Here is a 24,107-nt window from a genome sequence, read left to right as displayed (position 1 = left end):
TAATCACACAAATGACTTAATTCCTTTATCTCCTCCTCCAAACAGGATTCATTAGAAACAGCAGTATATACAGTTACGTGAACACAGGTTTTTACAAAGGGCAAAAAAAAAAAAAAAACAAAACAAATATACTGAATTTTGTCTAATTGACAATGTATATGTTATTTCCTTTACCATACTAACTGGTTATCAAGCAATCAAGAACCAAAGCTCATCTAAAAAGACATTGTTAATATTCTTCATTTATCTTCATTCATGGATTAAAAAAGGATGTAAGGCTGATCTATCAAATGGTTTTTCTCTCCATAGAACGTACAGAGCTAGAAAAATATGACTTTTTAACTGTTGTCTATATATGAAATTTATAAGAACAGTGTAAACTGATAAAAGAAAACAAACAGAAAAATTTGGTCTGCTAAACATTTGTATACTAAGAGAAAAACCTTTAATGCTGGCAACTGAGTCTCACTAAATAGGACAAGTTTACATGTATATATATCCTTTAGCATTGTGCAGACGGAAGTCATATTTTAACCTGTTAGACACCTGTGACACTTACCTGGGCTTCTGTTTTATATAAAATTTTTATTCTTTCATTGCATAATCTCCTAACAGAAATGGTTGTTGATAAAGTTGAATGGAACTGAAATAATCCCAGAACAACCCAAATTCTCTAATTTTGGAGTCATGCCTAAGTTGTAAAAGAAAAATTGTTTGAGGAATGAAATCAACTAAAATGAGAAATACACAGACCTTAGAGCTTACAAAACATAATTTTATTTAAATTTGTGTACAGATAAAAAATTACCAAAATTTAAACAAAGACCTAATTCCTTCCCACCACAAAAATGGACATTATGAGAAAAAGCCACATTCTCCCAATTACGTTCTCCCCAGAAGGTAGATTCTGGAGGGAAAAGGATGGGGAGAAAAAATACCGAAACATTATTTGATCTTCAGCACTGTCTTGTCTTGAAATGACTTAATTATGGAGATTTCCATAAGAATCAGCATTCTTCGATTTTGACATTGAAACAGAACCTTCTATGCAAAATCAAAATAAGGCTTCCGGCTTTATTTTTAGTGTGAGGTAAACAGTATATTCAATATTAAGGCAAACGGTAGAATACAAGTGTGGGATATTAATGTGGATCTTCCACTGTACAATAGCATGTTTTGGAACATCCAGGGATTTCCTAAACCTGTTGGAATTAGAAACTTGTAGAAGCTGTTGCAGTGTGCAACAGTTCTGAATGTCTTAGCTGGACCTTTTTGACACTCTGTCAAATGGAATCTTGAGTTTTTTACAGCATGTAATTTTTTTTTTTTTTAATTAGAAGTTGTAAAATTGTAAATGAACCAGGGTCTGATCTCAAATTCTGTGTATATATACACACTGTTTGGTCAAATAGACTGCTCCTCCAAAGTTGGCAAAACAATGCCTACTGAGCAGGCTTACCATGACGGAAAAGTGTGAGAACAGGACATTAATAAAGATTCTAAGTGAAATCAGATTATTTAGGCTGTCTAGCTGTCTTATTCAAGAAAATGCAGATTTAAGATCTTAGGTACAGTGATTCATTCCCTGGCTCACACCTTCTCTTTTTTTTTTCCCAATGGGATAATCATTTCCTTCACAGTGATGAGAGAAACATTACTTTTTATGGCAAAATGGACTTCTTCCTCCAAGGGATCAGGACAAAGCTATCACTTCTTAGTCACGCTGGCCACAGACTTCTTGGCTGCGTCCTCCAGGTCGACGGCCGAAGTAATGGGGAGTCCGCTGTTACTGAGAATGTTCTGGGCCTCGTGGACATTGGTTCCTAGAAAGTGGGGGTGGAGGGGGGAGGGGACGGACAGTCACTGAAATGAGCCTGGAGGTAGTGCCCCGGGAAGTTTCCTAGGACCAGACATCGTGCAATGCCCAGGTCTCACGAACACAATTTATTTACAATTCAGTTTCAGCTTTTTAAGATCCAGATTTGGCTATTTAGATATATCCAGATGACAAATTTACCTTTTGTTTTGTTTTGTTTTTGCTCTTTTCACCTCAAATATCTGGCATTATAAAGATGCTACCTCTATTTTTTCTGGCATTTAAAAAAATGCAAATAATGATGTTCTTATAAGACCGTGAACAAAGAAAACTACTTGGCCAACTAGTTTGAAAGAGGAAAATCCTCTGAAACGGATTCATCCCTTGCTTGAATAATCTGAATATGGAATCTAAAGAAAAAGCCATGTGTGAAACATGAGCCAGAGAATGGCAAATGGGTGTGATGTGTTGGTATAGAATATTGAAAACGAAGACAAAAGGACTAACCAATCTCTAGCTTTTCACCAGGAAATTAATTATAGGTTTTAATCAATGTCATTGACAGGGAAGATGATGTGGCAAGATCTCTACCAAGTGGTGGTTTGGCTAGAAAACAAGATGAAAGCTACAAACTGCATGAGACTAATGGACTTTTTTTTTTTTTTTTTTTTTTTTACTGATAAAAGCTGAAATTTCTGCTGATAATCCATAGTCAAGTGGTTCTGGCCCATGGCAGAAGTCACTGGTCTTAAAGACCTCTTGAAACGAAGGGTCTGAGTTGGTATCTCATCTAAAGTTCTAAGAACCTGCCCACCGATGGCCACCAATCCACTGCTTTGGGAACACTGACAGTATTCCACACACCTGTTCTTGCTTCCTCCCCACTCTGTATGACAGGAAGGGCAGAGGACCCGAAAAGAGCACTGCAGCCTCTGAGGGGGTGTCTCGGTGTCCCATTCCTGCCAGGTTTGTAGCATCTGCAGGCCAAGCTACCCCACCCAAAGATGTGCTTCTGCAACTGACTGTTTAGCATGCAAACTGCTTTTCTGTTCTTTCAGAGCAAACAAGCCTGTAGGAGAAATGTGATAAAATTTAAGAGTCTAATGAAATACCTCATCTTACATCATTTCCTGCGCTTCTATCTAGTTAGTAAGACAGAGCCTATTTATAAACAAAGACCTTGACATATAGGCCTTGGAGGACTTAAACGCATACAAATAAAAAGGAGGCCTTCGGTCAGCATGTTTGATACAAACAGGCAAAGGCGGAGTTAAAGAGGAACAGTTGTGCTAACAAGGTGATGTAGTGTTGATTCTCGTGGGACCCTGGGGCCACCACAGCGGTGGGGAAGGGGACACTTGGCCCTGGGTTTTTAGTTCAAGGCTTACTCATTGCTGTTTTCCACAGCAATGCGCCGAATGGCCTCTGTGGAAAGCAACAACTCAAAAGGTCGGGAAGTTGTTTACCTAAAACCCCCAGCTTCTCATCCTGGCTCTGCTGTGTATGTTGTTTTAGGTAAATCATGTAACTCCTTCGAGCCTCAACTTCTTTATCTCCAGACATAACACTATGATCATCTGCCCCATAACCAATACTCATTACTCATTAAGCACTTCCATATGCCAGATATAATGCTAAGTGACTCAGAAGCAGCAGACGAAATCTCTGTGACGACGATGCCTAGATCTTACTGTCCCTATTTCACAGATGAGACAACAGAGGCATGGAGAGCTTAAATCACTTTTCCATAGTCACAGATTATAAGTGACAGAGAAGGGAACTTGAACTCTGTTCTAATTATACAAGCCTAAATGTTCTAAAGATATGCCAATTTGTCTCCCTGTCTATAAAATGAGAATAATGGAGAGCCTGGGTGGCTCAGTCAGTTCAGTGTCCCAACTCTTGATTTCGGCTCAGGTCATGATCTCAGGGTGGTGAGACCCAGCCCTGCATCAGGCTTTGTGCTGGGCATGGAGCCAACTTAAGAGTCTCTCTCTCCCTCTGCCCCCCTGCCCCACCTCTCCTTCTCTTTAAAATGGGAATAATAATGCTGACAGCATAGGCTGTGATGAGAAGCAAATGAAATAATACATGTGATTTCATAAATGTCTGCGCATCTGTGGCAGACTCGGCCGGCTGTCCACCAAAGATTCATGCTTCTCTTCTACAGGGGACAGCTGCTGCCAGGAGGTGGCTGCCCAACCAGGAACTACATTTCCCAGGGCCTCTTGCTTCTATGTGCTATCACATGACTGAGTTCTGGCCAAGGGTGTGTGAGTGGACATGAAACACACCCCCACAAAAATCGCCAGTGTGAGCCTCTGTAGTCACCCAGTTCTCCCTGTCTGCCTTCTGGAACATTGCCAGCCAAGACAACCCTGTAAGTCACCTTTTGATGATGGCAATGACTCCTTCAGCATGGATACTAGCATAATTCTGTAGAGCAGAGCACCTCACTCACCCACCCTCTTAGACTTTATATGAATGAGGAAGAACCTTCTAGTAAGTTAAGATTCACTTTTCAGTGTTTATCTGTTGTTTTAGGAGCTGGCATTACTTTAACTGACATGTTACTTTGTAAGTGTGGTAGGCAGCTTCCAAAAATGGCTCTCTCCCTACTTCTGGGTGTTCATGCCCCTGTGTAATCCCTTTGGCTGTGGGTGGAGCCAGCAACTTGCTTCTAATGAATAAGAATAGAGCAAAAGTGATGTAATGTCACCTCTAGGACTAAGTTACAAAAGCCCAAGACTTCTTTCTTGCTCCCTGACTCTCTGTTCACTCTGATGAAGCAAACTGCCATACTGTGGACTGCCCTACAGAGAAGTCGGCAAGGCAAGGAACTCAGGGTTGCCTCCTGCCAAAAGCCAAGGACTAACTGAGGCCTTCAGTCTGACAACCCACGAGGAACTGCATCCTGACAACAACAATGTGAGTGTGTTTGGAAGCGACCCCTTCCCTAGTCGAGTCTTGACATGACCCTAGCCCTGGCTGACACTTTGCAGCTTTGAGACCTTGAGCCAAAGGACCCAGCTAAGCCACACCCAGATTTGCTACCACAGAAACTGTGAGATCAACAATGTTCCTGGTGTTAAACTGTTAAATTTCAGGGCAATTTGTTACATGTTGGTTACTTAACTAATGCAGATATTAAGATTTATTATTTCATTAATACAACCTCAGTGTTCATTCTGAATCATTTGGTAAGGTTTCAGACAAGGTCTCAGAGGTTGAAAAATAGGACAGAGGATTAGACTGTGGCAGGTGTTAAATATAAGGCTAAGGAATTCTGACATTAATCTGTACGTAGGGCTTTCATGGAATCATGACGCAATGTGAAGCAAAGTCCTGAATGACACAGAATGGAACTGGTCTTCGGATGAGAAGGTCAATGAAAGTTAAATATGTAAATTTCTATTTCCTTCAACAGAGACGTGGACTAGAGTTCTCTTCCAGGGAAGAAGTCTAAGTTAGGATAAAGAAGGCTCTTCTCCCTCTTTCCTTTCTCTTCAGAGCATCTCCAATCTCGAGAGCCCCCAAGAACCCCATACATCAAGAAGCAGATTCAGCTGCCTGAACATTCCTCATCTCTGACTCTACCTTTCTTTGGTGAGAGTCCTTCTGTGGACACAGGTCTTACCCATGCCTGTCAAGCTCTCTCTCTGTGTAACTGGACTGGTACAAGAATTAGTAGTGCCAGTAGAGTGATAACATTAACAAAAGCAATAATAGCAGCTCTCACTTAGCAGGTGTCATGCACTGTTCCAGGGGCCTAAGTATATTAGTTCATTTGCTCCTCAATGGCAACCCTGAGATAGCTACTATCACTATTTTCCTTTTACAGAAGGGAGGACTGAGACACAATTAAGTTAAAGGTCAAAACCCAGCTAGCATGGCTAGTAATAGCTAGGAAATAGTGGAATAGACATTGAACTTGATCTCTCAGTGCTTGAATGACTTCTGGACTTAATGCTTGAAACATCCATGCTGAACCTTGGATGACCCCTTCTTACAATTTTTATAAATACATGACATCATCATCATCATAATCACACTGACAATAATAAAAAAAAAATCTCTGTTTTTCAGTCTTCCCACAATACTTTATTTGAGATTTTGAACTTGTGAGTTTGGTGTTTCTAAAAGGCCTTGTGAGTCAGATATTTATAAATGAGTTCTTTTTATTCACTTATTTACTTTTTTGGCCAAGAGCACTGAGGCTTAGTGATTGGCAGGATTCAGTCTCAAAATCCTTTGTTCATCCCACTCTGTTTTGATTTCCTGGTGACTCCCATTTGACATTTAAAATCTGTAGCACTTTCCCACGCATTAGATCGTCTAAACTTCAATCATGCTATAAATTATTTAAGAGCAAGGATCAGGTACTAGGGTGTCTGCTTTTTCCAACCTCCCCATCTGGCTATACCTACACTAGCCACTGTCCCCTGCTAGAGGAGGGACCACATGGTGATCTTTGTCTGGAGACAGATATGGAGACAGTCCCATGCATGACTGTACCTGATCCGAGGGTGGTCCAAATACAGCCAATGTTCATTAGCTTGTCCAATTAGGTTTGCTCTGCTGAGAATCTGAATGGGTAGTATATATGAAATAGAATGGGGCAGCACAAAGAGGACATAGACAGCTCTAAGTAAGGAGGCGAGAGGAAGGCAGCACAAACATGCCGAGAGGAGTGTTGTCAGGTGCACAGGCTGCTGGGCGAATGCTCTGGAGGACAGCTTCCACGCCCCAGCTTCCTCTCCCTGGGGGCCAACTGCGTCCTGGCTCCTGTCCATTCTGATCACTGTTTATGCAGTTTTACTTGCAATCCTTTCCATGGGTATGGATGAAATCAGCTCTTGACCGTTTTAGGTTTTTGAGACTACTTGAACCAGTCACTCTTCCTTGCAACCAAGGAAGTTCCTTAATTAACACCTTCTTCAGGACACAACTTAGCACCAGGTATTCTCAAGGGGGAAACATGACTGATTTAGAAATCCCTGTACTGCAGAAATGCTGGGCAGTTGGCCTTGAGTCCTCCACCCACAACTCCTGCCTTTTCTCTGCTCAGCGGACACCCAAACATTCAAGAGATGCCTGTTCATATGGCATTTCTTTGGGGGTGCCTTCCTTGTCATTACTCCCCCAACCCCCAAACTAGAGCAGTGGCTTGTGAAAGAGCTTCTAGAGTACCTTGTACTTCCAGAATCATAGCACTATTGGGATTGCTCACTGACGTTTCTCTCTCCCCACCAAACGTAAGCTTCCGAGGGCCGACACTGTGTCTGGCCGGCCCACCAGGATCTCTCCGCGCTTAGCGCAGTAGCTATTACATAGTGCACTCTTGATGGACTGAAAGACAATGGTGGACTCATACACAGCAAGGTGCCTGAGGCGGTGAGGTGTGGGAGGGTGCTCTTCTGATCACTTTGCTGGCCTGACATCCCCCAAATAACCCCTTTTTTAATAGCATTGAAATAGAAGCCCCAAACAACCTGAAAATAAACAGCGACTGTTCCTGAGTTTTCTCGGGTTCTCCCGTGGGGCTTCTCTAGTGGCTTCCTTCTCTAAGAAGGGCCGAGCAGCAGCGGGCTGTCTGCAGCGCCCTGGAGGACTCCAAGCTGCCGCCGCTCCTTTGGCCCCGCAGCTCTTCTTGCCGCCCCGCCCTCCCCCCTCCCTCACACCTGCCTGGAGGCCTTGCTCCAGGTTAACAACTAGGGGGCGGGGCCAGAAGACAGGGGCTGCGACAGCCCTCAGGAAAACGGACCCTTCTCTCTTTCCAGCTTTTCCTGCAGGGCCATATCAAAATGCCTAATGGCTTCACAATTCCAGGATCCATTAAAGTGAATTTTAATTATGCTTGCAGTTACACTTTAATTATAGTCTTAATTATTAAGCACAGGCTAGGCATACTCAGAACCCCAGCATGAGAGAGGGAGGGAGAGGTAAAGGAAGGAAGAAGAGAAGGAGAAAAAGGAGAGAGGAGAGGGAAGAGGGGGAAAGGAAAGGAGTTGGGGGGGGGGGGAAGAGAGAAAGTCATGAGGAATAACCCAGACGGACAGACACATGAAAAGAAAGAGGTATAGACAAGAGTCAAATAGAGAGAGCAAGGGCAAAAAGTGAGCCCATCAAGTCCCCAGTGCATCAGCCCGCGTCCTGACCCTGCCAGCACTCTGTCCCGGCATCCAGGCTGGTTTCTCCCTGGACTGTTCTTCGGTCTTGCTGCCCACACACCCTGCTTCCTTGTTCCCATGAGAGAGCAGCTCCAAGGGAAAGTCCGAAGACACAGAGAAGAGGGTGAAAAAGAAAACCAGCAGCCTCCAAAGGAGGTCCCTGGAAAAGAGAAACAGGAAGCCTTGGGCAGATGCTTGCTGGTGTGTGGATTCCTTTCATTAAGGCTGCTCTTTGAATATTCAAGGTCTGTTTCTTCTTGATTCAGCAGGTGGCTGACACCAGCCCCCCATCCCCTTCCTTGCCTTTATTTCTAAATAGAAACCACCATGGCTGTTGTAAACTCCGACACGGAATTAAGAGTTCCAAAGACAGTGTCTATGTCTGTGTACCCAATTACAAAGGAAATTGATCTCTTCCTCACATTTAGATAGTGCTGCTGACATGTTCTAATATTTATTAAATGCTGCATTGCTTTTTAATGAGGCTGCAGGACAAGTTTTTTTTTTTTTTTTTGAAGATTTTATTTATTTATTCCTAAGAGACAGAGAGAGAGAGGCAGAGGGAGAAGCAGGCTCCCTACTAAGCAGGGAGCCCGATGCGGGACTCGATCCCAGGACCCTGGAATCATGACCTGAGCCGAAGGCAGACGCTTAACCACTTGAGCCACCCAGGCGCCCCAGGACAACAGTTTTAATAACCACCTGTACAGATAACTGATTGACTCACACTGGTTCAACTTCAAGCACTTCTTAACATCTGCTGCTGAAAAGATGCTAAGCTAAGTGGTTATCTGCCCGATGCATGCCTTAAAAATGGCAATGTATAGAGAATCAAAGGGGAATGGTTTGATAATGAAATCTTGCTCTACTGGTAGAGGATATTATAAAAAGAATAATTATTAAATTTTTTAACTCTCCGCTGGTGCATGTTTTACCACTGACTTCCTACCACCAGGTGGAGAGAGAGAGCTGTAAACAGAGATGCAAGGTTAATTCATCAAAATCTGTTCTCTGCTTTCAGTACCTGCAAGAGAAGGTAACAGCAGTGGACAGAAATTACTGAGTTTTGTTCAAAAGGTACAGCCCCCCCACCCCACTCAATCAGGCCAGCCTTTTATCACAGGGCTGTGAACAAAATTACTCTCCAGTCTGGATGTAAATGGGAGCTGGGCTTTTTTTTTTAAAGGATTATTTTAATAGGAAATCAGTTTGTTTGTTTGTTTTAAGAATGCAATAGTTGGCACTTATTGAATATACACTAGGTGCAATTAATGTCTGTTGGGTACATGATTTAAGGGGTTCACAACCTTCATAGCAACCCTAAAGAAGACCTCGTTTTTATCCCCATTTTACGGATAAAATAATTGAACTGGGAAGCTTAGGAACTTGCCCAATGACCCCAGCAAGTTAAAGGCTAAGCCAGGATTAAGAACCCAGGTTTATCTGACTGCAAAGCCACATGACAACCACACAACCTGGCCTTTTAGAAGGAATCCTAGAGAACCTTTAGGATCAGTCTCTTGTTTTCACTAGAGGAAACTGAGGCCCAGAAATGTTAGATGATTTGCTCAGGTCAAATAACCAGTGAACCATGACAGGTCTGACTCTTGGTCTGGTGTTCTAAGTCAAGGCTGTTCTAAATCAGCTAAGAATAGGTTTTACATTTTTAAATAGTTGGGGAAAATTCAGAAGAATAATATTTTGTGATACATGAAAATTACATGAAATTCAAATTTCCGTGTCCATAAATAAAGTTTCACTGGCCTATAGCCAAAGTGATTCATTTACAGATTGTTGATGGCAGAACTGTTGTGACAGAGTCAGTAGGGCCCATAAATTGATAAATACTTCAACCCCAGCTCTAAGCAACGGAATCTTTCCCCCCTCCACTCCAGGGAGAAAGGAGGTCAGTGGAAACGAACCAAATTCTACAAAGCAGCAGATCTCTCCTAAAACGTTCTCTGTCCTTTTGCCCTTGATCCTCTTTCATTATTCTCCGTTTAAGTGACAAGCAGATAGAAGAGGTCCATTTTCTTGGTGACATGTAAATTTAGATAACTTATCACATCTCTTTTGTCTTGTTATTGTACTGTTAAAAATGGAATAATTCATTGAGAATCCGAGGTAAAGTCCCGCTGCATCAGCAGTCCTCCCTTGTTGAGATGACGGACACCCAGTATCTCACACCTCGCTCGGCACACTGCCTCCAGCCCCCAGAGTCCCTGCCTCAGTCGAGTTAGGAACAAGAGCTTGGGTGACAGCTAACATTTACTGAGCCAGGGCCTGTCTAGCTTATTTTAAAACTCATCTGCTTCTTACAACAACCCCATAAGACTGCCATATGTACATTCCCATTTTGCAGATGAGAAAACTGAGACTTTACACCCGGTTTGGTCACCGAGAAGTTGAGTGACCTTGGGAAGTTACTGTAGTTGGATGAGTATCTTTCAGAAGTGCCTTGTATCCCTCACATTTTAGAAAAATAAAAAATGACTCAAGATATCCTATGGGACTATATCCTGTGTACCCCTATATTCCTCGACAATTTCTTCTGCCATGGTAAGAAGAAACCACTTCTGAGAGTGGGAGTGTGGCAGGTATTCTCAAGATGCCCGCTGGAGCCCGCCTCTAGTGGCAGGAAGCTGATGGCCAGGTTGTAAGGAATGGTGTGCCTGGACTTAGGATCATGCAAGCAAGGTTGAGGACCAAGTCTAACATATAACCATTGAGGGCGTATGCGAGCAGCTGATGCTTTTGCTTTCAACTATGTTAATCCTCAAAAAAAGCAACATATATATATGTTGGTATGGGAGGCTTACTATTAAACAGGAATGGAATGAATCTTCTGGCAAGCAAGAATGCCCTACAATTCTGTACCTACTAGGAATAGGGCCATTCCTGTAAAGAAAGGATGTTCTATACACCTAAACATCTGCATGGACTTTCCTTTCATGTCTTCCTTCAGTCTACCTCATGGCTTTCAATTCATGTATATTCTAACACATGGGTGATTTCAGGAATTCTCAAAGGTAATTTTGGCGGTGTGAGACTTTTGTCTGGAATCCCGACTCCGGACCTCCACGGCTGCCCGCGAAGGAGCATCAGTGCTTTTGCTGCCCGTGATTCCGTCCCTGTGTGGGGGAATGCCTGAGAGATTTCACTGCTAAACCGTTCCTTGAGAAATTAGACTCTCAGAGCTTAATATCACCCAAATCTTTCTTGACTTTTACAAAACCATTCAGAGCTGAGGATGGAGGGGGCTTCAGACTCAGAGACCATGGGGACTTTCTAGAATTCTAGGTCTCGCTGCTGGCCTCTTCTCTACCCACACCAGGCTGCAGCTTACGTCCCACTGTCTGTCTTTGGAATGAAGATTTATCATGGCAGAGCCATGCCCATTCCTTTCTATATTGTCCACACTGCTTATATGCTACAATGGCAGAGGTGAGTGACTGCAACAGTGGATCCATGGCCCACAAAGCCTAAAATATGGCCATTTACAGAAAAAATCTGCAGACCCTTGGTTTCTACAGTCCACATGTTTGGCCCTGTGGCTGTGGGGTAAGAACCAGTCTCATCTCATCCCTTTTCAGCTGGCAGCCCCCGCTTCCTGCTTCTGATGCTGCAGGGACAGCTGGGTTCCGGTGGACGGCACTTGGCTCAAGTGCTCGCTCTCTGCTCCCACCTCTGTGGAAGACAATGACCACAGAGCTCTTCGCCACTGAGCTGGGCTATAGTCTCAACATCTTTCTTGGCACAGCACTGCAGGCAGCCACTGCCAATAAAGAGAAGGGGGCAGGAGATGAAAGCTCTTTGTCCTGCCTGTTCTCAAACATTCTTGTGGAGTCTTTCCTCCTAGATAGCTCTGCCTTTGGGCAGCCTCAAGTTGGGACTCTCTGGGAGAGTCTTGTTAACAGGACCCACCTGCCACCTCTAAAATAGGATAGACAGGATCTACCAGGGTGTCCCTTTCCTGATGGCAATGTGTTCTCTCTCTCTTGGGTGGTTGACCAAATACGACTCTCAAGTGTTATACAAGGAAACTGAGGCATGAAGAGATGAACCAACTGACTACTCTGAAAATACCCACGAAGCAGACGGTGGTGTCGTGATGCAGGACTTAGAATGTGCCAGCCCCCAGACTGGCCGTGCTCTAAAACCACTCCTTATTAGAAGTGCCTCATGGAAACAACTTCTGGTTCCTGTTTTTGAGGGAAGGACCACTGGCTAGACTGAGGCAGCCACCTGACCAAAAGGCAGCCCATGCCCAGGGCAGACTAATCACATGGATGGCATTCAAGAGGTGTTTCCTCCCAGGCAGAGCATAACAACCCTGGTCTTATTTCTGACTACCACTGGCTCTGCATTGGCAGTGGAGACACTTCTCTGACTGGAATGTTTGAAAGGAGAAAGATGGCATGTGTAGCCCAGAAGCTTCTGCTGCCTTTCCTTTGGACTGTGCTCTCACAGGGAGCCCATCCTGCCACTCTGGGTCCGTGGTGTCCGTGACTGGGTGTGTTTGGGGTTCAGAGTAAGAAAGATCACTGTCGGTATACAATAAGGTGCATCCTTCACCTTCATCGGTAATGAAAGTGGTATTTTGGTCTCTTAGATCTTTGTCATATTTCTTACCAGATTCCCCACATGGGGAAGGATCCATTGGGTCCCCTGAAAGACCCCAACAACGTGGACCGGTTGGATGACTACCTTCTGAAGGGGTGCTGAGTAGCTTTTTCTTGTGTAAGGCAGCGGATGCCCAACAGGGCAAACATTTTAGTTACTTACATGAACCCTCTAGAAGTAAAATGAAAACTCAAAGTGCCAAATCTAGTGGGTTTGTCTGGAAACTTAAATATTTGATCTAAAAAAGCTTTCACTACCCTAATGCCTTAGGTTAGGTCCTGTGAGACTTGGTGTAATGTTTAAGTGCAGCAAAGTTTAAACATTCAGAAGTGTTTATCGATTTAGACAATGAGAGGATTTAAGGCTCTATGACAGAGCAGGATTGTCTCCAACGTGTCCTCTGGTTTAACCTGCTGATGATGAATTAAACACTAGGGAGAAGATGCCAGTGACTGGAGGGAGGAGAGGTGACAGACATCAACAGGAAGTGAAATCAGTCCCAGAAAAGGTGCATCCACAGGGGACCGTGAAGGAGGAAGGAGATGAGGAGAGGAGAAAGCAAGGTGAGGAATAGGGTGTGCAGAAAATGGGGACAGCAAGGACAATGAGGACCAAACACAAAGAAGAAAAGAGACGCACTGGCTGAGATCTGGCCCCTCCTCCCAAAGCCACATTTCCAGACCGCAGGAGTAGAGAGCAGGGAAAGGCGTGCTTGGAGAGGCTGGGGGTAGGGGTTGGGGGACAGGTCCACCAGGATTAAGCAAGGAAGAGAAGATGAAAAACTCAGTACAGACCAAACGTTGGGAAATGTGCAAAGAGGCCAGGGGGTGTTAAGGGACAGAGAGCCAGCCCCCAGGTGCTGCTGGGCATCCACACTCACTCTGCCCAGGATCATGCTGCCACTCAGCCAGCGGCCCCTAATTCTCTGTGGACTCTGAGGGGAAGCCTCCAACCTAGGGCTCAGATATCCTGAACGAAAACTTTTTTCCAGCTAGTCAGCCACAGCAGTCTGCCAAGGCTGCCTTTTTGACGGGAATCAGAGGAATAATTGCTGCCCTCCTCTTGGTCTCACACCCTCCCGTAAGAGAGGACTTGCAGAATGCACGGCCACCAAGTGTGTGGAGACACAGCTGAAAACTCTCTGAACACTTGGAGGTTTCTTTTCCCCTTGAGCCGACCAAAGCATCATGTAGCAACTTTACTGTGTCTGCGCTAAGAAAGATACTTGACGCGCATTGCTCTGGCTGGGGCTCAACTTCCTCCCTATTGCAGAGAGCAGCAATGAGGTCAGGTCCACACAGAGGAGGTGCCTGTGCCTTGGTGGAGAAAGTAAAAGAAACTGGATACAAAGTTTCTGACTTAGAGACATTTACGTTCTCAACAACTGTAAAGGGAGTTAAGGGCACATTTAGAGGGATTGACAAGGATAAGGAAGAGAACCCACAAGGAACTCTTGTTTCGAAAGCTATTTGTCAAAAGAGAAGCAAAATGTTTATGTTGCTGAAACAAACCTTCTGGTACTGTATGGAAGAGTCAAACTGAAAAGATTTGGCTAAGAGATAAAGGATCCAATCTACCAATCATCCAGGCTCATTGTTATTTATAGCTTAACTTGGAATCATAATGAACACCTGAGAGAAAAGCAAATTCCTCTTTAGACTTATTTGAGATATAGAAGTTTGCTGCAGGGGCGCCTGGGTGGCTCAGTCGGTTAAGCATCTGCCTTAGGCTCAAGTTATGATCCCAGGGTCCTGGGATGGAGCCCCGCATTGGGCTCCCTACTCGGTGGAGAGCCTGCTTCTCCCTCCCCCTCTGCTTGTGCTCTCTCTTTCTATCAGATAAATGAATGAAATACTTTTCTTTTTTTTTTTAAAGAAGTTTGCTGCAGATTTAAATGGGACAATAAGGAAAAATGATTTTTTTTTTTAAGTTCTCTAAAGATATTGGTGGGCCCTGATCTAGAACAGTAAAACAGCCCATACAAAATCCAAAGCTTTGGCTAAAACATCTTTGCACCCTGAATACACAAAGGTGTTAATAAATGTTTGTACATTTTTCAACAATATCATGGGTTGGGATAAATTAACCACCTAGGTAACTTTTGTGCCAAGTATATATACACGTCAAAGAGGAAAAAAAAATCTCAGATTATTTGTTCTTTATTCATGCCAGAAACAACCGTGTACAAAAACTAAACTTCCCCCCAAAATGCAATTGCTCGATTTACCTAGGAGTCTTTTAAATAAAAAATAATCCTGGGTCTCAGCTGGTGAGTTCTGTTGTGATAAGGCAAGTAAATACATGTAATTACAAAATTACCATCTTCAAAGAGGAGAGTAATCCTTTCCTTACCCACTGGTAAAACAGCTTGTACTTATACAGCTGAGAAGAAAGATTTGTCCATAAAATCCCACTAAATCAAGCCTGATTTGATTGATTAAAACTTTCCTCATCAAAACATTTCTAAAACACTGTGTGTGGCAACGGAGTCTTGAAAATATGGGTCACAGATTAATGAGAATTATGGCAAGGATCTTGGATCTTCTAAATGGCCACTTAACAAGCAAAACTAACTTCTTTATTTATAGGAAGTAGTTACTACTAACAAAACCTGTTACTGGCTTTTGAAATGCCTGTTATCTTGGTCATTAAAAATCTGACATTTGTTTAGACTATACAGCCATGTGTCAGAGATTCTGAAACTTAGCAAACTAACAAATGTTAGCAATAATAATTATTTATTACTGTAATTCAGACCCCAGTCTGAATTCTTCTACCACACTAGCTCTTATGTGTCACTAAGCTTTATCACAGATGCTGGGATGATGGCCACCTTTTCCCATCTCCCTTTCACTAGCTGGATGATGGTGCACATTCTGGGAATGTGAACCAATTTTAACAATATGAATAAATATAATTGAAAAATTCATCAGTTAAAACAGAAAGTACAGTGTTAAATCAAATTAAATAGCAACTACCAGTAGAATTGTCCAAAATGTTCCTGCCTCTTTATACCACTTTGTTTTCCTCTGTCAGCACAGATGATGAAGAGTTGTTTGTTCAGAAAAAAAAAGATCCATATTATGCTCTAAGGTTGGGTAAAATATGGCTGAATGCACAGACATATGTGGGAGAATTTGTGTTCCAGCCCAGAGAAAGCTAATGAAAAATTTATACTGAGTCTAAGAGAAATTCCTCAAAAGGTCCTGGTAGTTAGCAACTGTTCCCCACTGGAAGCACTGAGAACCAGACTTTCTGTGACAGGAGATTTTTGGTTTGGGTTGGTTTTTCCTTTTAACTAAGCTGTACTGCAGGAGAACAGTTTCTACGGCAGCAAGACCTGATTGTGGTTTACTGGGGGACTTCAAAATGGGTTGACTTACCCATTTTTCTATCACATTTCTCCTTGCTAAATTCCTCCATCTCTACCTCCACACGTGTTCCATCTGATGTTACAGGTTCATCTCAACTAAGGATGACTGTACCCCAACGTTATACTCTTCCATTCTCTCTAGCTGGTTCCCACTTCTGACTTTCCCCAGTCCGTCAACCATCCTTCATTCTCCTGGTCATTAGATTTAAAACCCAATGCCCCTCTTTTTTCTCTCATTTCCTTTCCTATCTCTGCTGTTGTCTACTCTACTTTTAGTCTACATGGCAATCCTGCCTGGGTTTTTAGATTCTAGCTAATGTTGTAGACTCTGGCTACTGACATGATTTTCCCACTTCATTTCCCAGCCATAATATGTTGCTGCAAAGCCACATTACTCTCTCCAGGACAGCCTTCTGATCTACCCAGGTCCTAGGTTTCAGGTTTTACCACTATTATGGTCCTGGTACCAACTGCGAAGTATGGAACAGATCTGATGCCTTGCTTCTGATCCTTTACCAAATTCCCTCCCCTTTCCTTTCCAATGATTCAAATCTTATTTCCATGCTCATCTTGGAAACTCTCCTTTTATAATATCTCTCTGCTAACTCACATCTCTAAATGTACTATAATTATAGTAGTCAATGTTGAGTAAGCTTAAAAAGGAGACTATGCCAAAGAAAGTGGGCTGAGCTACACAGGCACTCAGCTTAAGGGACACATTTTACAGGAGTCTGCATTCCCTTAACATAAAGAGCACTGGCTTGTTTTTTCTTTAGTTCCTTTTACAGGGCCTTTATGGGTAATACCATCACTGATTTTCTTCATTTTGTTATCTCTGATTAGTGCCAAGAGCAGAGTTAAAGTAGAATTCTTCACTTTTCTCTTGTACCAACACAACGTGGGGACAGGTCTGATTTGGTGTGGGCTGTTGGTTTCCCAGAAATCACATATGGATATTAGTGACCTTCATACAAACCATGTTGAGTGCAAGAGACATTTTTCACACAAGAGACTAATTCCTACAAGAGGAAGAAAAGAACACCAGTAGAACTCCAGAAATGTCAAAAGCATTCCTGCTTTTGGTTTCTTGATAAAAGGCTCTCGATGCTTCTTATGGGATAGGGGCCATTCCAGGGAAGGAGAGGAGTGGCAACGAGGTCACCATGGATATTTTTAGTCTACATAAATTTGGGGGGACAGTATCCTTTTTGAGTTCTTCTCAAATCATCACATTCAATTCTCCATGGTACATTGCATGGTGGACATTGCAAGGTATGGATATTTGCAAAGATTCCACAAGCTCTGCTGGTAGCTCTCTGGGATGCCCCGATGGCTACCGCTACTAAGACAGAAGCAGTCTATTAAGGCCAACACCCATTAACATTTTGAATCTATTATCTTGTTTTGTTCATTTTTCTTTTTTCTTTTTGTTTTATTTCCCCATTTATCTACTAACTAACATGGCTCTTTCTATTTCTACACATCCTACTTAATATCTAAAGCTCAATGACCCAAACATAGTATTTATTATGTTTTTTTTAATTCATTAATTAAGCATCTATTTTGGAAGTACACTAACTTAAAAGATACAAATCTGATTGTCTAACAAACTGAGAAATTTCAAAGCTTCTTCCTAGTGGCTCAGATAGACCTCCGAGGCAGGCAACAGAGATTATCAGGGGAGAAAACATTGGACGTGGTATTTTGCATAGTTCAGCATGTGTATTATCCAGATACACACAATACGGATAAATGAGAGGGGTCATTTAATACTTCTGGAACACTAAGTGCAGTGTGAAAATAAGAGAAGTGTTCCTTTTTAAGAAAAAATAGTGAAGTAGAAAAGTAAACTGGGGTAACTTTCTTTTCTACGAATATACCTAAAATTAATAATTATGGGCCTCTACTAAACCACTCAGGCACAAAGGGGATCACAAGAAAGGAGCCCACAAAAGTATACCCTCATTTCTAGTCATTTCTAAGCAACAGACATGAGTCTAATCTGCTTAAGGAAACTTGCTCCCCTTGAAGAACACAAGCAGAGATGACTTTTAGAACCTGAGGGTTATTGGTCACTTGGACCCTGAAAACACTGTGACATCCACATTTTAATCAGAATTATACATACATTGATGAACCCACTAACTTCTTGATCAATTTTTTCATTGCAGCCTTTCCAGTAATTTCCCTTTTATTGAAATTATTTTTATAGGAATCAATTATGTCGCATTTACATTTTTAAGAAGATTTAATTCATTCATATGTCCATATGGTGCAGACCTACATTTGTAAAGCAGAGAGTCTCAGGGAGAAAGGTGAATGGCAGAGAGTGAGAGAAAAAAGAAATAGAAAGAAAGAGGCAAACAGAAAACAAAACAAAACAGGCTGCAACTATTCTGGAATCTTGACCTCAAAGGACAGGGATACACAGCAGGGTCAAAATATCCCTGGACTTGATCTGGAGGGGAAGGTGTCTAGGGAATTATGGCACTGGCACAGAAGCTGGGGAAACTGAGCTGTCCCAAGAACAGCACTGCAGAATTTTACTCCTGGGGCTGCTTGGTCACTGTAATCTGAACTTGTTGAGCAGGTGGACAGGCCTTCGGCACAGGTTCTCATACTGGAGTGCCTGTTTTTGCATCTCTACTACAGTGGTTTTCAAAGTGTGGTCCACAGAACCCCAGGGGAAGTCCCTGACGTAAAAACTACTTTTATCATAATAATAACAATACTCTCTGTCTGCACAAGGGCGGGTAAAATAACTGGCATGTTACCATGGAATCAAAGGTGTGGCACCAAGCTGAAGGCATGGCCACTGTATTTTCACCACCAAGCACTTAGAATAAGAAGTTGCCACTTGCAAGTAAGAATGTCCTTGATGGACAGTAAATGAATATTAGTTTCATTAACTCTCAACTCCTGAGCATAGGACTTTTGAATACTCTGAGTGACTGAGTGGCAAGTACACATAAAACAAGTCTGGTGTATCCTGAACTACGATATGCATTTGTGCAACTGTCTGAGTAGCACGCTAAACCACCCACTTCTCTATGGAACGTTATATTTTCTTGGAAGAATGACGGACACACTGTGGTTACCCTGACTTAGGAATGTGGCACCCATTTTCTCCAAAACGAGTGAAGCGAGGCTGTCACTTTGAGGAAAACAGCTGACTGTTGTGCGGCTGATGATAAAATTTATACCTTATTTAAAGTGAAAATTAGATTTCTGGAAAAGCGGCATCTACCACCTTGATAGCATCCCAATATTTAGACGTTTTGCCGATGAGAATGGTGTGATAGGAACAAATATGAATTTTTTGATATTGTGTGTTGAAATGTGCCAACCTTTGGAAGATCTGCATAATTCAATATTTTTCCATTTGCATGGTACTGCAAACCATACATGTGTAAGATCCATTTAATGTGCAAGACAGATCAATTGATTTTTATATAACAGAGTATGAAGTCCACTGAAATACTTTCAGATTTCACATAATACTAATCTTTAAAAAGAAACTATAACTTATTAACTTTAGTGTAGTACCAATAAAGAAAATTCACAACTATATGAAATGGTTATTAAAAACCCCTCCATTTTTCAAATAGATATCTCCATGAGGCCATATTTTCCTCACACACTTCAACCCAAACAACATATTGCAACAGATATAATGCAGAAGCAAATATTAAGCTAGACAGTAAATAAAGGGATTTGCAAAAATGTAGAACAGTGCTGCTATCCTCACTAAAATTTTTAAAAGATAGTTATTTTTCATAAAATGTATAGCATATATATTTATATATAAAATATACAATATAAAATTATTGTTGAAAAGTATTTTAAAAGTTCCAAGTAGTTATACCTGTTACCAAATTAATTTATTAATTCAATAATTTAATTATGTAATCAATTAATACCGACAGTTATAACCCAACATAAACCTGAGCTCTTTAGGGTCTTCAATTTTAACAAGTAAAGGAGTTCTAAGACCAAAAGGTTCAACAACCATTGCTCTCCCATGATGAATAAATCTTGGGGTAGCATTTCTCAGAGTGTTTCAAAGCACTAACCTCATGAAGTGATCCATACCTGAAATGAGTTGAGAAAATCTGGAGAATCATAACCTATGCCAATCTTGGAGAGAGGCAGTCCTTACCAGCCTGGTAGAGACTCAGAGAAGTATTTCTGTAGAACATCTGTTTCCTCCTACTTAGCGCAGTGTTTCTTTACGTTGTCTCAGGAAGTCTGCATGTACAAAACATGCTGGGCACCTGATCTTGGGCACTGTGGAAATCTACTGACTCACCTTCCAGCCGGACCACCAGGGGCACCTTGAGTTCCAGCTCTCGACAGGCTTTGGTGATCCCATTGGCAATGATGGCACAGTTGACAATTCCACCAAAAATATTGACAAGGATGGCTTCCACCTGAAATCCAAAATAGGAAGGTGCCCGTCAAAACGCTGTTGGCCGGCATTCTCAAAATTAACTGCCTGAGCAATAGAGACAATTAGAATAAGACTTGTTGTTATTGCTGTTTTTTTTTAACCACAGAATATAAAATATAGGACAAAAGGCCCACAAAATGTTAAAAAAGTTAAAATTTAGTACTGAATCAGTAAATAGCAATATATATCATTACCCTATTAACTCATATTCTCTGATCACTCAGTTCTCTGAACTCAACATGAAATCAATCACCACTCATTTATTACATACTCTGTTCTGCTTTTTCTTATATTGTTGTCTAGAACTGTTCCTTTATGAGTACTGTCATTTAAAATTTTATGTACTTATTTCTTTCCCTCCCCCATGTTTTATACTTAAATTTTTATCTGTCACAAGCTTTAGGGAGTATTTCAAAAGTAGGAACGTAGTGATTATTTGTTGTTTTGTTTTAGTAGGTAAAGATTCAAGTTTTTCCATGCTTCCTTATTACCTCTTTGATATGCTAGAGGTATATTCTCAAAAGCCAGAAATAGTTTAATAATCTTAGATAACATTTTTGATTAAAAAAATGAGCCCCAAAAGAATGAGATACAAACTCACACCACAAGTAAGGATCTGAGGAAAGTTAAGTCAGTGACTGGAAATTTTTCAGAAATGTAAATTTAAACCCATCATGTTAACCTGTTTGTACGTATTCCATATTCAAAGGCATGTGGGCAAAAAAAAAAAAAAAATAGACTCGTACTGACTTGATAAATAGGTATAAGAAAATCCTGTATAATTAACAGAAGAACAAGATAATGAAGAGAATTCATTACCTAGATTAATTGATAACACCCACAGAAAATGGCTATTCATCAAGCCGGAGGCATCAAAATTCCAATGATGGCATCACAATTAAATTAGGGTACACCAAAGCATATATATGTGTGCTGCATGCCATTTTAAAATCCTATTATTTCAATATGCTAAATTAACTTCACAAAATATATGAGGAGGGACACCTGGGTGGCTCAGCTGGGTAAGCATCCAACTTTTGTTTTTTTCAGCTCAGGTCACGATCTCAGGGTCGTGAGATCAAGGCCTGCGTGGAGCTCCACGCTCCACGGGGAGTCTGTTTGGAGATTCTCTCCCTCTGCTCCTTCCCCTACTCTCTCTCTCAATTAATCTTAAAAAAAAAAACATACAAGAAAAGAATGTCTTACATGTGTTCTGCACTTAACTGTTTCAGAAAGTACCCAACATGAACCCTTATTTTAAATTTTGATTCTTGCCTGAACCCTATTCAGTCAGCCCAGTGAAGGTTAGCCCTCTGTAGCTAATAAAGCTACACAGAGAATTCACATGATGTGCTGCGAGGTTACACAGCTAACATGTTGCAGTGGTGAGGCTCAAAGTCAGCTCTCATTCTTCATGCATGCCAGCTACTAGCACTGGAAGCCTGGGCAAGGGACATACCCTGTCCTGAACATGGTTTCTTTATCTAAAAGGAGGGAGTAACACTCCCTAGCCTCTAAGGTTGTTGAGAGGCCTAAATGAGGTAATACACATGAAATGCTTAGCACATGCCTGTAAGGAACTTAACGGACATTTATACATGCATTTATTTCAGCAAGCAACAACGAGCATGGACAAGTTACCTAGACAACATGTAAGAAAGTAGAAAACCTCTCTCAGTATACTACAGCTATGCTGAATTAGAACAGAACAGAGGCACACACTTAGTGAAGCTCAATAAAAAGGTAACGTCTTAAGAATAAAATAAATGAGCAATATTTTTCAAACCAATTAGAGATTGGGGCCACTCCCCAAACAGAAACCTCCCATTACCATTCACAGCAGGCTGACTGGTAAGCAGAAGCTTGCTTTCTAATGATAGCTATTAAATGCTGTTAGCACCGGGGCTTGGTATAGCAGTAGTCTCCAAATAGCTGTGGGATGGAGAGGAACTTGCCAAAACAATGGAATAAAAAACACTCAAGAGCAATAATGACTCCACGGGGCCCGAGAGAGAAACTCAGGAACTGCTGAGGCTTTCGCAGGTTTGTGCACAAGGACTAGGCTTTTCTAGTAAAGTACACACAGTCACATGTACATCTCTGCCACGTTTCAACCTGTACATTCTTTAAAGATGAATTCAGAGGTCAACAATTTCTTGGTGAGCTTTTCCCGCCTCATCAAGTTAGGGTGAACAGCTTGGTTTCATCCATCTTTATAGGGTAGTTATAGCTCACACAACAAACGCATGTGAATTCACCTAAATAGGAAGGAGTAGGGGAGTGAGAAGAAGGGAAGAGGCCCAGGACCCCACGACTCAGTGCTCTTCCGTGGGTGCCTGCCCTGCAGTGAGTGTCAAATCTGAGCTCTGGATTTGGTGGTGCTCAGCTTCCATGAGGCTCTCATATGTCAGTATCTCACAGCATCGGGCATTAAAAATAGATACCCTTCACTCAGCAACTTGTACCTGAAAGTAAGCCAACCACGTGCACTGGCACTGAACCCAAGGAAAAGCCCTTTTTTCCAGCAGTGGAGGAATGATTAGTTGCCTTTGTTAGACTCACTGAGAAACGGACTGTTGTTCTCCCGTGGAGTTTATTCACCTCTCACCCTGCATCCCCATCCCCAGTGTGCAACTCCCTTGTGGGCATCGCCTTTGCGCTCCTCCACAACAAGACCATGTAGTTTGTCCAGCAACAGCTAGCGCAATCCACGACACGGCACAGTCATCTAATAAACGGTGGTTTCAGGAGTGAATGAATTAAATTAATTTCAGTAGATGTTTAATGACCATCCTCCTTGTACCGGCTACAGAGTGAAGGGCTTAGGATATGGAGATGAATAAGATATCATCACTGTCCTCAAAGAATTCAAAGACTAGTTTGAGAGCCAGACCAGTAAAATGGCAGTTACAACCCAAAGTCTATAGATGATTCACAGAACTAAGCCCAGGGTGGGGCCGCGATGCAGACAGCTACCATGGAAGAGGTGATGTTCTGGTCAACAAAGAAAGGGAAAGAGTAGGAAGTCAGGTAGCAGAGAGCAGCCAGGATGAAGGCAGAGAGGGGTTACCCAACTTAGTTAGTTCAGGATCTACAGACTAAATGGGGAAGTAGCACAAGATGGTATGGTTAGAGAGTTGCAGGTGCCAGAGGCCAGGGATGAGAACTTGGCTCTTTTTGCTTATTCCTTCCCTTTCCAGAGCTGCGTGAAGGCAGGTGTTGAAAGCAGCCTCCCTTGGAGGGGGCTAGAGGGGCAGTTGTAGGAGAGGCAGGGAGGGACAGAGAAAGAACAAGCACATGAGCAAACATGAGCTGAGAAATACAGTCCATGGGAGAGCATAAGAGAAGGAGGGAGGAAGGGAGAGAGGGAGGGGGAGAGAGAGAAAAAGAGAGAGAGAGAGAGGCTGAGAATGCAAAAGGGAGAGAGAGGGAAAGTTGGTGCGGAAGAAAGAAGGAGAGAGTTTAACCAATACTAACAACGCAGTTAGGACCTCTACGAGAACAGGAAGACACAGCAGTACTCACAAGCTGCTTAGCTCAGGGAAAGGGGATTGTTTAGAACACCTGCTGCACCACAGAGCACGGAGACGAAAATCACCACCCAGGGTGGAGGGAAGACCCCACTCCACCAGAGATGATGCCATTCTCTCCCACTATAAAGTAATTTGCTGCAGT

At 42.3% G+C, this 24,107-nt stretch overlaps 1 protein-coding gene across 2 annotated transcripts in view; it reads right to left on the bottom strand.

The window, feature by feature from the left end:
• SUCLG2 (succinate-CoA ligase GDP-forming subunit beta) overlaps positions 1 to 24,107 on the bottom strand; it is a 378,288-nt gene that overhangs the window by 119,937 nt on the left and 234,244 nt on the right. The window contains exons 10-11 of one of the 2 annotated variants that reach the window (XM_045861999.3): positions 20,292 to 20,412; positions 755 to 1,823 (exon numbers count right to left, since the gene is read on the bottom strand). In XM_045861999.3, coding sequence (XP_045717955.1) covers positions 1,708 to 1,823; positions 20,292 to 20,412 — 237 coding nt within the window. In that variant the 3' untranslated portion in view covers positions 755 to 1,707. Of the gene's footprint in view, positions 1 to 754; positions 1,824 to 20,291; positions 20,413 to 24,107 lie in introns of those variants that run through there. The other variant, XM_054504644.2, reaches the window with a different exon arrangement.

This window comes from Mirounga angustirostris, unplaced genomic scaffold (assembly GCF_029215605.1).
Source record: "Mirounga angustirostris isolate CCGP_5_RB_7025 unplaced genomic scaffold, mMirAng1.0.hap1 SCAF_1, whole genome shotgun sequence".
NCBI lineage: Eukaryota > Metazoa > Chordata > Mammalia > Carnivora > Phocidae > Mirounga > Mirounga angustirostris.
This window is presented reverse-complemented; position numbering and strand designations above follow the sequence as displayed.